Genomic DNA, 14,046 nt, shown 5'->3' with positions numbered 1-14,046 from the left:
TGGCAGATGATGGGCCTTTTACGCTTGTGTGTGTATATAACAGAGGTGTCCTATAGCCGCTATTGAGTGAAAGTTATAGGGGTGTAATCCATGGGCTTCCTGTCATCTGTGTCCTCCGGGCCACGGGTCATGCTGGGGAACTTGAGTGAGAGGAGGACGCTTCTCTAAAGAAGTGGAACATGCCGGAACAGCGGTTGAGCCGTCACCGCATCACCTATTCCTGTGAGCGGGCGAGTGTGCAGCGAATAAGAAAACCCTTCAGGACTCTTCCAAATTGGCATGAAATTATCTCTCTCCCCACTGACAGAGATAGCAGCAGCCGTTTCGCCGCTCCGCGCACAACACCCACCCCCTCCTCCTCCTTCTTTTCCCGGGGCCTTGGAACGGAACAAGAACACAGAAAGCTCAGTCACTTTGCAGTTTCAGCTCAACTGCGGTGTGAGTTTATGAAAGTTCATTTCTGAAGGGATGACTGACCCTGTCCCTCCTGCTCATGGGACCTCTGCTGATTGGGCTCACCAGACATGTAGCGCTGGGCTTTATTGGGCAGGCCGCTAATAGTTCAGCCTTAGAGTTCCCTACTGAGAGTTCGACTGACCTGTGATGACAAGGCCTTTTTCTCTGCTAATTCTGTCTTCTCATTCTGCCCCTACTACTGTATGTTGTTTGTGCGGTGTGCAATTCGTAAAATAACCCATAAACTCTTTTTTAAAGGCCAACAAACAACTCACACCTGTTGCCATCTTAGCCACATAGGATGTTTTGTTGGTAAAGAGCATCATTTTAGTAACAGATCAGACAAGGCAAGTTTGATACCATATGCCAGATATGTTCATAGTTTATTTTTTAACAGCAAAAAGACACATAGTTGATACATTTGTATCTTTCATTAACTTTTCAGCACAGAGAAAAAACCCATACATATATATGGGCATATATGTATATGGGTACACAATAAAGTGCAAATAAATCACAAGATTCAATCATGCGTAACATTATGAACTTTAGGACAAATAATCTCTACGAATGCCTTGAGAATGTATTCACCTCTGATTTCGATTTAGTGACTGATCAAATAGGGGAAATAAACCTTTAAGGAAATCTGGAATCAAACAAAACATTGTTTGACCGACACATACAGAAAACAAAACAAAACAAACAAAGAAACAAACAAAGACAGTAAGAAATGGGGAGAGTGATCTTGAGTTCAAGTCTGAAGATGAGGGAGTAGAGTACCATTCAGCTCAGTGGCTCAAGGGAGCCCAATCACCAAAGTTCAAAGTATCAAGAGGGAGAACACAAAGCCAGGGCTTTTTACAGAAGAAAAGCATGATCTACAGATCTTCAGCTGTGTTCTTCAAGAAGTGTTTAACTTTACGGGAATAAATACAAAAATAATGCTCGTTTTCAATTGGACTGAGTTTTGTTTTGGGTATGTTTCTATCAAACAAATATCAGCATCTAATGATTCATTCATACAGCCTTGCTAGCCACACATGAGTTCTGCTTATGGACACAATCGCATCAGTGCTGTAATGACCAGGGCACTGTCATATAACATTACACCATCTTGGCAAGGGCACTCATTCCCACTTATACAGACATTTAATTTAAGATACATTCTCTTTTAAGTTCACTAAATCTATCAGATCTTTTGATTTGTAAGCAAATGAGTGACTTGATAATCATAGGATGCTATTGACATACACATACACCCACAAGTAGGAATTTATGCAATGCAAGGGGAAAAGAAATTCAACACACACAATGAATCCACGTGGTTCTGTCCTTTGTGCTTGGTTCTTTCATGGAACTGACTAGAGGATTTCCAGTATTTTGAGATGGAGGTGATAACATTGACAGTGACCTCTTAACACAGATAAGAAACATTTAAGTGTCATTTTCGTGACATTTGCTTCGTTCTGCAGTGGAACGGAATGGCGGACTGACTGAGACACACAGTTCAGTAAGTGAATTAGCAGCAAACCATTTTGGTACAGGAAATTCCCTGGTATCTAGGAGACAGACACATCACATTTAAACCCAAACAATAGGAGTATACCTCAGAAGAAGCCAGATGATTCAGAATGCTAGATCACATCAGGTCCTTCTGTGCACAGGGTATATTGGTAAAAATATCTCTGCTCTCTATATTAATTTTCTGTGTTTGATGTTAGAAAATTTCAAAAACTGAATTACCTGTACTGGTTTTAGATGCATGAGTGCAGAATGCCCTTCATTAGTGGTTATAAGAGATGCAAAGTGCAAATAAAGACAAGAATCTGGATGCATGCAGCATGCATTCACAGTCCTCTGCATTGGCACTGGTTATTCTCATACTGGCGTCCTTTAGAAGTCACGCGTATGTGCACGGCTAGCTAAAGCGTTTCAAATGAAAATATCTGGGGGAGGAAAGGGATATCAGCCACAGTTAATCCAGTAACTAAAATATCATTTGAACTCGGTACAGATTTGCAGTACCTGCATACAAAAGTATGCAAGACTGCAAAGGAAACCTCAGCTACAGCCCTACTAGTCTCATCTGGCCCTGCTCTGCACTAGGGTTCTGTGGAGTTTAGTGTTCAGCCTCCCTATAGAGAGATTATTGCATAGTTGTGAGAGTTATTTCAGCTTTGCACATCATTTGGTATGGTAAAACAGTCATCTTCCCTCCAGCTTTCAGCCTTTAGTAACTCTTATGAAGGTCAACCTCAGCCAAGCACAAGCTCTGTAAAAATGCATTGCCCTCGAGCCTCTGTTTATTCCGCCACTTCTCATGAAGCACTTATGGAGCAATCACTCCTATTTCACCAAGGATAAACTTTCAGAAAAAAAATAGGCTTTTCACAAACATTGTATATTGCATAGTGTCAAGAGTGGATCCAGCAAACACTTTGCAGTTCACTATTCCAGTTTAACTGTTTGTGTGTCTGTGCATGTACAGAATCATGGCTAAAATCATATGTCCTATGTATGTCCCACATAACATGGTCAGCTGTGTTTGGAAAATGGACACACTTTCCCTAAAATGCAGGCAGATTATAATAGCTGATAAAATACTCTAAACAACAGTCTTTTTGACTCTGCACAAATACACAATTTCCAATGCTAATGAAGTTGACTTTTACTTCCTTTTTTGCAATGGGCCCCATGTAACACTTTCACAAAGTTCACCCGACCAGAATGACCAACGTGTTCCCTATGACCAGCACAGAGTCATAACATGAGTTCAATACAGCCAACTCGGTGGAGAGTAGAGGGAATGGTAGCTTGTGTCATTTGACTATGATGGCCACCATCTTTGAAAAAAAACCTCAAAACAAAACAAATGGGTGCCCAACAATTAAACTGCACTTTAAAATGTATATCTGTAAACTAACTCTAGCAGACAAACCAATAATACCCAGCAACATAATAAAATAAACTTTTAAATAATGTAGTAGGAAAATAAATATTAATAACAAATTAACAAAGATTTGCTTTTTAAATAGTAATTTATATGAGTATATTTATAAACTATATATATATATATATATAGTTGTAGCACCACTGTGAGAACAGTGTGCTTGAACCCACTCTATGTCATATTCACCAGGGAGCATGTTGTTCATCCGTCCAATGAGGGGGCCAGTAGCTTCCCATGTGACCTAGAGTGGGACTTGCCAGGTGCACGTAGTTAACCAGTTCCTCTCCACACACTGGTGTTTGATGAAATGCGGCATAAAAAAGTATGATGTGTTTTCAAACATGGATTCTCTGTCTGTCTCATATGACATTGGGAGTGGTCATTAGGGTTTTTTTTTTCCATTTTTTTCTTTCTTTTAAGTTTTTGGTCTTTCTAATAGATTCCTGCATAAAGGTTGTTAGGAAACTTAATGATCAAGTCTGCTATTTTTACAGAGACCTTTCACACAAAAAGGCTTGTGGCAATTCTTAATTAATAGCCTGAAGTATTAAAGATATTAGCTCATAAATAAATATTACACTCTGTATTATTACAGCACATTACCAACAATTTCACACCACCAGTAGATCCCCCCCTCCCCCCCTAACAAAATGCCAGTTGTATGCTAGGATTGTTTAATATTTTAAGTTAATTGTAAATAACATAATTACATCTCTGGTTGCTCACATCTGTAGATTTGTGCATTGTATGGTGTCCGTGACCCATATAAATGAATCCTGGTCTGATGTTTAAGAGATTGTTTGTGTGCTTGGTGATCCAGGGGTGGAAGGACTCAGAGACATGGTGAACATATGTCACAAAGGGTGCTAACGCCAGATAATTCCATTAGATTGGGGGGAAAGGTGCCAAAATCGCCATACAGTAAACTGGGATGAACATAAACACGGGACTAATCTGTGATTCTAAAGAGGGTGTCAAATGTCGAAACAGCACCCAACAGGGCACATAGTACCTGCCCCAGTCGAAACATGTTTCCACAATGCGCTTGTAGGCACAGCATTGCTGTGAGATTTTAATAGTTACCCAGTTTTTTTACTTACTGTTTTTTTAAGACTGTAAGACAGACATGTTTCTCTATCAGCTTATGAAAACAGAAACTTTGCATACCTATGGAATGCCAAGAATTGCTGCCATTTTGTGTTTTGGTGACCACACTGGTAATCACACTGGAAAGGATTTATGTTATCAATCTGAAGTGCAATCGTTCCTCTTTAGCCATCATCTCATCATCAATCAATCAAGTAATGACTTATACCTAAATATACCTGACCCAGAATCTGTTCCTACCAAAGGTGTATTTTTTCCCCAACGTGGAGGGGACTGATTCGAAAACACCCAAGGGAGGAGACCACTGCTTGTTTGTGTCTTACTGTGATGTGATGTCTGTTTAAAGTACATGTAAATGTGTGAGTGTTTGTGTGTCTGTGTGTGTGTGTGTGTGTGTCTGCATGGCTGTGTGCATTTAATGGTTGCATTTTTTCATAGCAGAGAGATTAAGAACTGTCACCGTTGTTGTGCTTCTTCCCAAAAAGGCTAGCAGAGTCCCTGTTGCGCAGGCTGGGTTGGCTCTTGTAAACTGGGGGGCCCACGGCCCACCTCCAGCCCCCTCGTGCCTCCATGCCTGTGGGCGCAGCCGGGTCTGCCGAGACGGACGGGCACGGTTTGCTCTGGAGCAGCTGGAAGAGCATGGTGATCTCGGGCCCCAGACGGGTCACCAGGCTTGCCCGCAGGAGGTCCACGGTCTCCTCATCGCACTCCATCAGGCTTTGCAGAAGTTTTCCATAGAACCTGAGGAACAGGGAAAATGGAGGACTTATTCAATAGAACCTGAGGAACAGGGAAGATGGAGGACTTATTCCTCTGTTCTCGTCTAATCAAGGATTTGCTCAATTATGATCCAACTAATGAATCCTTGCAATAGTCAGGGTAACAACCCAATATAAATGAATACAATTAAACCAATAGCGCATGTTTACTAATGATTGTTTACACATTTTATGAGTTCATGTTGTATAGCCTTCATGTTGTCAACCTTTTGAGAAATGAACTATAGACAGTGAAGAAATTATTGTGGAGAGATCACATCAAATTATTGACAAGCATCTGCATAAACAGGCTGAAAGTCACACTGGAGGCATAGATGTGGTGTAGTCAACAGTCATTATTAAAATAACACACTCAACAAGAAGTCTGGTCTGGACGTTCATAGTATTTCTGGTTTAGTCATTTGGTCACTATTAAGGCAATTATACAATTCTGGCAAAAGGATGTAAATATTTGAGTTTAACAGCTAATCAAATTACACCTCTCCCTTCTGTACTCCTGAAGCAACGTGTCCGAACACCATGTTTTTCTTCTTTTTTTTTTTTTTTGTACACACACTGAACTGACAACTAGAGGACCATGAGGAGGAGTTCACCTAATTTCTCAGAACATTTTTGTATTGGATCAGAATAGCAGACTGCGCCTTTAAGCATGGGCTGCATTGGTGTTGAAAGTAGCACAAGCAGACATTTACCTGTTGGGGAAGTGGCCGGGGAGCTGAGCCACCTCAGCGATGGCATCAGGGTTGGAGCGAGCCACTGTGCAGATATCGAGCTTACTGTAGCACTCCTCCTGCACCTCAGAGATCATCCGCTGAAATGTGGAGCACCGGCGCACTGTGAGGAAGACCTTTGACGTGATTCCATTAGCGATGCACTTTAGGCTCTCCTTCACAAAGGCCTTGCCCTGCACAAAAAGTCCAGAAGAGTCATGTTGTCACACTGCAAACAACCCATTACTAGCCTAATATAGCTATACTGACTATATATGAAATCTGACAAATTCGGGCCATACATTTGTCGAGCTGTTGCAATGATACACTGCATTTAAAGACAAATCTGCATTTAACATTACGGTCTAACCTGATGGTCCTTCACAGTGCTACGTGGTAGTGGACTCACAGCATGCATTTTCAAAAGTGTTATCCCTACTTTTAACCACTGAGCTGGAATAAGGCCAATATGTAAATGACCACGTTGCTTTCCTATGTCCAGTCCTACCTGAGTGTCAAACTTGGCTGCACTGTACAGGAAGGACTTGCAGATGTCATGCATGCCGTCTGTGTCACACGTGGAGTTCTCCAGACAGGCGAAGGCACCACAGCCCACTTGAAGGGCACTGTTCAGGCAGCGAGCTACATCTGCTGCGGAAAGACAAGATGGCCATTAATGCCACACAAACCACCCCAACCAACATACCTATGAAATGAAAAAAAACAACAACTATCCATACACACAAATGAAACATATTTACACACAGGCCTTAATACAGATATCTACATTAATTTAAACATACAACTGTATAGCTGTTTGCATTTAAATACATAGACATTTCATCTGTGGCGAGGATTGGGGAACTTATGTGTCAAGTAATTAAGTCAAATAATGCGTAAAGCTTAATGACCTAATAGGAAATTCCAAGACACTTCCAAGACAAGCATTTTTTTTTTTAAACAAATAACAGCAAGCTTGACTAGCCACTGAACACCTTAAACATTTAAAGACTTGGGCACAGTTTTGGATAATTACTGTACATTTTCCCCATTGGCCACCGGTTTTATGGGTATTCCAGTGATTTTGGTTCTTGGAACTGAGCTTGTGTGACCCATTGAACCAAAATTACCAGCAGTTCTCCTGGGGCTCCAATGGCAGGCTGGGTGATGTCTGCCCTGTGGATGCCCTGCGGAGAGTGGCAGTGGGGGGTGGGTGGATGTGTGTGTGTGTGTGTGTGTGTGTGTGTGTGTGTGTGTGTGTGTGTGTGTGTGTGTGTGTGTGTGTGTGTGTGTGTGTGTGTTAGGGGCATACCGTAGAGAGAACGGGGACGGGGGATGGGGGTGTGGGTGGGTGATGTGTGCTATGCAGGATTGGGTTCTGCTGACTGCTGCGTTTGGCACGAGATTCACTGTTTCCATTATTCTCACATGTGACAAGACAATAACGTCCTGCTCAACGGGCGAGCACGCCAAACCACCAGCAGCGCCCCACACCAGAGACTATTAACACTTAGCAGTGTCTGCTTGTTTCCAGTGGCAGGTCAGTTCTGGTCTGAACCGTGCTCCTTAGAGAGAACGTTTATGTGAGAGCTGTGTGTGGGACAGACACAACCACAGAACCATTGTTCTGACTGAGTTAGTAAAAAAAAAAAAAAGAGCTTATACAAGCTCCAGTGCCAACAGATCTGGCAAGATCCAGCGATCTGAAATAACCAGAAAACCCCTTCAGTGATACCCCGTGAATACCTCCATTGTGCATTAGACAAGACTTTAAAAAACGGAGACGAGTTCAAAACAAGTGCGCAGCTGACGTAATTTGTAAAGCAAATGTAATACTTGCATTTTCCTGGCAGTGAGCGTAGGGGAGTACTGATATGTGACCTATATTTCATGATGACGAGAGCAGGGTTCATCACAATTCAAGGGCTGGGAAAATACCACTGAATGAGCAAACTTGAATCCAATTTACCTCTCGATCTGCACTCCAACTGTGGTCATTGTCACGAGTCAAGTGCTATGATGATGTAAAGTATTGTAAGTTGCAATGGTTGACTTCCAGAGGAAATGGTCCAGGATAAAGTAATGCAATTTCTCATTTTGAGCAAAATCCAGGCACTGTATCTTATTATCAAAGCATGCGTGTCTCTCTAAAACAGAAACCTGTGCTCTCAGGCTGACTGTCATTGTGAAAGTGTATCAGACTGGGGCAGAGTCCCTCATTACACCACTATCACAAGCCACACCTGATACAATCAGTAAGTCATCTGCATGGATTGGCTATCAGCACCAGCAATCTCCCAGAAAGAAAAATGTCGTAATCGTTATTTTGACCACACAGATACGAACTTGTCCTCTTCCAGACACCCAAAAGTTTTTGGAGAGCGGCAAGGCAATACAATTATGTGTTAGTGAATGCACAATAACCACCTGACAAGCACCTCTTTGTTCAATACTGTGAAACTGGAATAGGCCTTATCTGACCTGGGTACGCCAATCAAGCCATTATGTTCAATGAAACCTAAAACTTGGTCTATTCTTTTGTGTAAGTGGGTGTTAAGGTGTCATATGGACATGTGCTGACCAGCCTTGGCCTGGCACACCATGGATGATTTTGCACAAAGTTGTTATTAGAAGTAGAGGTACATTTTACACAGACATTTTCAGTGTTCCACAAGCGTAGGACCTCATGAATACATCTGTTCCTTAGGTGTGCTAACTGGCTGATAGGTCAAGGTACCTGAAGCCTCGGTGGGTAAATGTTAAATACAAGACCTTTACCATTCAAACATAGTATTCATATACAATATATATAGGGCTTTGTTTTTAATAATACATTGGCATTCTAAAACCCACTTTGCATACACTGATTCTGAGCTAGCGTGACTCAATTTACCCAAACCCATTAAATTACAACAACAACAATAATAATATGTTTACTATTAAACTTTAATTTAAAATATACAAAACTATTACTGTGTTCATTAGTATACATTCTTCTACTACTACTACAATCTTTGTGGGAACATCACAGTGTGACAGCTGTGTGGGGGTGTAGCTGGGCGTTCAACTATGATTGCATGCTTTGCATTAATTGACTGACTTAAAAGGCAGATCTGAGCTGTGGCCTTTGCATCATGTCAAAACAGTGACCCCAGTGGTCACCAAACCAATGGTCAGCCATTGAGCTTATGGTGAGCTTTGGCGGCCAAATGGTGACCATAGTTATAGCAGTGTTGTCTCATTGCCATTTAATAGGCAGTGATTGCAGCCATTGAGCTCACTGAGCATAGTGAAAAGGCAAGGGCACATGTCCTCCTCTGGTTGTCCTCTTTAAGATTGAAGTGTGCTTTTACTCTGTAAACTAACTTTTTTAACATAGTGAAGCCCTTTGGATGAGGGCCCTTTCATCTGCATTCAACTGAGTACCAAGGAAAGGCCCTCCTTCACTGATTATGAGTACCACAGAAGGGTCCTGTTTCTTCAGTTCCACCAACCGCCCAATCTGACTCAAGGTTGCGCCTATATGTATAGCCTATGAAGGGGGACAGCAGTTCTGCATATCTGTATCTGTAGTTTTATTAGGAGATGTTTTTTTTTGGAATTGGAAATCATTTGGAAAGATCATGATGCTGCGGCAGTGTTCTAGATGGACGGTATTTCTCTCCTCTCTTCACCCTGATGGATTCAGGTTGAGTTTGACTTACCAGCCAATGTTGCCAGCCAATATCTTGCTACATAGATTTGCAATACGAGACTCAATGCCATGAACTCATCCCACTAGCAATGGCCCTAATAACAACAAATCACAATGGACAGTTGCCCTACCACCATAAATGTAGTGGCAGTAGCAACGCAATGGTACAAATTGGATGTGTGTGGATTGTGTGGAAAATGATGTCGATTGGTGGACAGAGGTGGCAGCCAAATTATTTGAACTTGACAAAAGTGTCTTTTTTCTCTTTTTCATGGCAGGGGTAGATAGATAGTAGATAGGTAGATAGAAGAGGGCACCATTGCCTTCATTGCAACCACTGCTGCTGAAGTCCTTGGATAGAACAGATACTGAGCTCATGTATGGGTGCACTTGTGCTATTGAAGGTCACGGTATTTAATACCATGGTAATAGTCTAAACATAAAAAAAAACCATACTTCATGAAAGTCAATTTTCATTTGTCGTGTTAGCTAATGGAGTGTTGTGTTGTAAAACCAAAACTTTTTGATTATCAATCAGTCTTTTGTTCAGGCACATAGCACAAAACCACGCAAAACCTTATTGCTCCAGGCAGCTTCGGCACAATGCCGCTCAATCTACGATGTTGACTATCAGGGTGGATGAGGAGTTGGAGAATTGCAATTCACAGATTTTTTTCAGTTTTATAGTATCCTGGGTCCACTGTAGTGCTGGCTGATACCTCTTTGTTACTAAAGCACTGAGTCAGTGCATGTTTCCCCGGCAACTAAGCACAACAGGAAGTTATGCAAATACCGTGTGGCGCTTGACAAAGGTTTTAACGTCTACTGACCAACCAGGGCAGAATTCGGCATACAGTAGGCTATTAAACACACAGACACACCAGCTTATTCTACTTGTCTTATGTGGGATATTTAATTACAGGCAAACAGTGAATGTATAAAACCGATTTTGATCACATCATCATTGTTCATTTCTACAACATTTATTTTGTCCTGCATGTGTGTGCTGACATTTGACTGTTGATGGTTTTCATCACCACTCAAGCGCACCCACGTGTGAAAGCACAATACTGTCCACAGATCTCTGCTATTATGAGCTAATTTGTTGACAGTTGCTGTCTGTCGTCATATACTTTAGATCTTTAGACTGTCCAGCCGCCTATGTGTTGATAGCCTTATACCCGCCCCCCACATTCACGCCCTCAGAATGGCTAAATGACAGCTCTTCACCCACAGTCAACAATATAGCGAATCCACTTAACTTAATCTTATACGAAATGAAAGACACGGACTTAATGTCATGTCATTACTTTGGACAATTAGCTACAGGAAAATCACTTTTTCACCATTTGTGAACGCGCGCTTGAGTTCGGCTACATGTCTCCTAGGGTTAGGGGGACTAAACTGTAAAGGAACTGACAGCACTTAGCACAGGGGCGTTGCTAGGAGTTGAAAGTATTCGGCGTTTAACCCAGACCTTCAGGGGGTCTGGGGGTATCCTTCCCAGGAAAATGTTTCATATTCTGGCAGCTAAATGCATCGTTTTCACGCAGCCTAAAGACAGCCCATGGTATGCGGCGCCTGACGTCTGTCTGCCACTCGTGAAAATTATCTCAGTCATTATACTACGCTGCTTGTTTACATGAAAACATCGCCATAGGTTACCAACAGAAAACATTTCTTATTTTTTATAGACAGAAATTACATTTCACGTGAGCATCATAATTTTAGAATATCAGAAAACATCAGCCATCGTTTGGTAAACCGAGGTTTGGACAGACAGGAAGAGTATGCTACTGTCTGGAGATCCATTTTAAACTGGGAAATATTGACGTTGAGTCTAAACGGTTCTCATCAGTTAATTCCCTTTTACCTTGTTCTTGTCTAAATGGTCAGCAACAGGAGATTACTCTATCTCCACTTCCTCTTGTCTGCGCCTCGTTTCCTTCATCCTTTCTGTTTTTTTTAATAGCTTTTTTATAGCCATAACCTTTTAAGTCTTGCCTAAGTTAATTAGCTAGCTAGCTACTACCAGATGCCAACAATGGCAAGCCCTGTAACCGGTGCGCTCACTCTCTCGTCCTAACACAAAATACGCGCGTGCCAAGTAGTGTGAAGTAGATCTCCTGCTTCAATGACACACAGATTACCTAAAACGTACTTGCGTTTTTGACCAACGATATCATATTATTTTCGAGGGCTTTAAGGCGTGATCTGAATGACAGATGGATACATCTGAGCTATCTAAAAAAAATATTTTTACTCTAACCCTAAAACAAATGTGAGATCTAGGGCTATTCATAAAACAGTTGGGGCTGTAGACCCGGACGCCCAGGCCTAACGAGGCCCATGATTTTGCATATCCAGACACTAATCTCTCGTATATCATATTTACCATTTTCACTATGGATAAACAAGACCAACCAGACAGTTTACCAATATTTGACATAAGCGGTTCAACATGGTTCGAAGTCGATTTAGCCTTTCCGGCATTGCCAACCAACCAGCAATCCAATAGAAACTCGTGCTTGAACACTTTTTCTGCGGCATTGAGTGCGGATACTCGTGGTTCCTTCGGCTGTATCCCCTTACACTAAATCAGAATGGTAAGGATTTTGAATCAGTGGTACAACACTGAAAACAAGCATGACAGCAGGTATAAAGATGTTGTATTATGATTAAATAAATAATTCATATGGTGGCATTCCTAGCTGCAAAACGGATATGTCGTTAAACATCTTCACTAATTTACAGTCGCGCAGTGACCAACTGAATAACGGTTCTGTACAGCACCGTATGCAAGCAAGACTGTAACAACGAATGTCTTAGAGGTTCTCTTAAGCGCGGTGTATTTCACATCGGCTTTACTGAAAAGCTATTGTAACCAACTGACCAGAAAGCGGTGCAAGTTAAGTAGGCTACGTGCTGTCAGGGAATAGGCGGCAGTGTGCGCCAGTGACTGTGTCCAAAACGCCGGCTGAATTGCAAGTCTCTCTGTTCGCACTGAAATTATTTGCATGGCTTACGGCTCTTCAGATACATTTCGAAGAGTAATAGGCTACTTCACACAAAAAGCATTTATTCTTGATAGATTTGTACTTACAAGGGCTGTTGACGGAGAAACGCGTTCTCCTTGGCGAAAAGGATTCATTCTGATCCAGTTCATATGCAGATGCAATCAGCACTACAAGCAGAAAAAGTCCGGTCCTCAGAGGCATTGCTCACAAAAATGACCGGTGCTCTGTAGAAACAAAAACGGGATCTTTCGGTGGTTTAGACTCTCTTGACAAAGGTGATGGATTTATTCTGGAGTTTGATCGAAGCGTGCTGTTGATGAGAGCTTGCAAAATTGATGAAACGTCGTTTTACAAGTATCATCTAGGGATGTGGTTCAGTCCCCGCCGGGCGATCAGCCCACCAATTTCTTCTGGCGTGCATGACAGGAGCGCAGGTCGCAGTTTATATAGAGATGATCATCACTATCCGAGCCACCTCCCAGCCCAATCACAACACAGCATGACAGTGTGACCGGCAGCCTTTAATTGATCATTTCCCACTCCATAAAAAACCTTTCTAAAAACTTTGTTGTCTTTACGCACACTCTCCTTTGATCCGTGTGATTTTATTGCACTTTTCGAAACCCATGTAATTGGGTGGGGGGGGGGTTCATTCATTTCAGTTACTTCAACAAATGTGAACCAAAGAACGATTAACGTTAGTTATATATACTCGTATTACCAACCTATTCTGACTTCCAACCATTAGGTGAAAAGTAATTGTCTTTGGTAATTAACATTGCATGCAAGGGGGTAGTGTTCCTCCACACATCTCGGCGGGGTTTCCTCGTTCAGCAGCACACATAAATCCCTATACAGTGACCTGTGACAGTGACGTGATCTCGTATCACATCACCTGGCAGATCCATTCAGCGCTAATGTTTTGACATGACGTTTATTGAAAGACATGGTGACATCTTTTTTTATCTTTGAATATAAACTTCTGTCATTCTTGCTAATGAGGCTTCAATGAGTTGTTTTCTTTTTTTGTGGGGCAACACATTAAAGAGCGCTGTGTGCACTTAAAACAACATACCTGCATGTTAAGATGAATAGGCCTACATCTGGTCTTTGTTGACGTTGGCAAATGTGTGAATGGATTTTCTTAACCTTTTTGTTTAAACTAGTAATCCGCGCTTTGTATTTCAAGGGTTCTTACTACACATCAGGTAGCCCTGACATGAGCAAGCTAGCGTTGTTAGTCAAATGTACTGTGCGCTTTGTGGATTGTCTCAAATGTCTTCCAAATAACATCTGAAGGTATTCAAATCTCTTGGGTTTTATCGCAATGGCA

General features: G+C 41.8%; 1 protein-coding gene across 2 annotated transcripts; it reads right to left on the bottom strand.

The window, feature by feature from the left end:
- Positions 1–813: 813 nt before the first annotated feature.
- stc1 (stanniocalcin 1) lies at positions 814–13,153 on the bottom strand. 2 transcript variants are annotated; one of them, XM_012830395.2, is made up of 4 exons: positions 12,800–13,153; positions 6,511–6,653; positions 5,985–6,196; positions 814–5,254 (listed from the first exon to the last, which is right to left on the bottom strand). In XM_012830395.2, exons 1-4 carry the CDS (start codon positions 12,912–12,914, stop codon positions 4,960–4,962), a joined length of 765 nt encoding a protein of 254 aa, XP_012685849.1. In that variant the 5' UTR covers positions 12,915–13,153; the 3' UTR covers positions 814–4,959. The 2 variants fall into 2 exon arrangements, with proteins under 2 accessions (XP_012685849.1, XP_031426090.1); XM_031570230.1 differs by having other exon boundaries at positions 6,511–6,650.
- Between the last annotated feature and the right edge of the window lie 893 nt (positions 13,154–14,046).

The sequence above is a fragment of the Clupea harengus genome, chromosome 7 (genome assembly GCF_900700415.2).
Source record: "Clupea harengus chromosome 7, Ch_v2.0.2, whole genome shotgun sequence".
NCBI lineage: Eukaryota > Metazoa > Chordata > Actinopteri > Clupeiformes > Clupeidae > Clupea > Clupea harengus.
The sequence above is the reverse complement of the archived record's forward strand: the minus strand, read 5'-3'. Positions and strand labels throughout refer to the sequence as shown.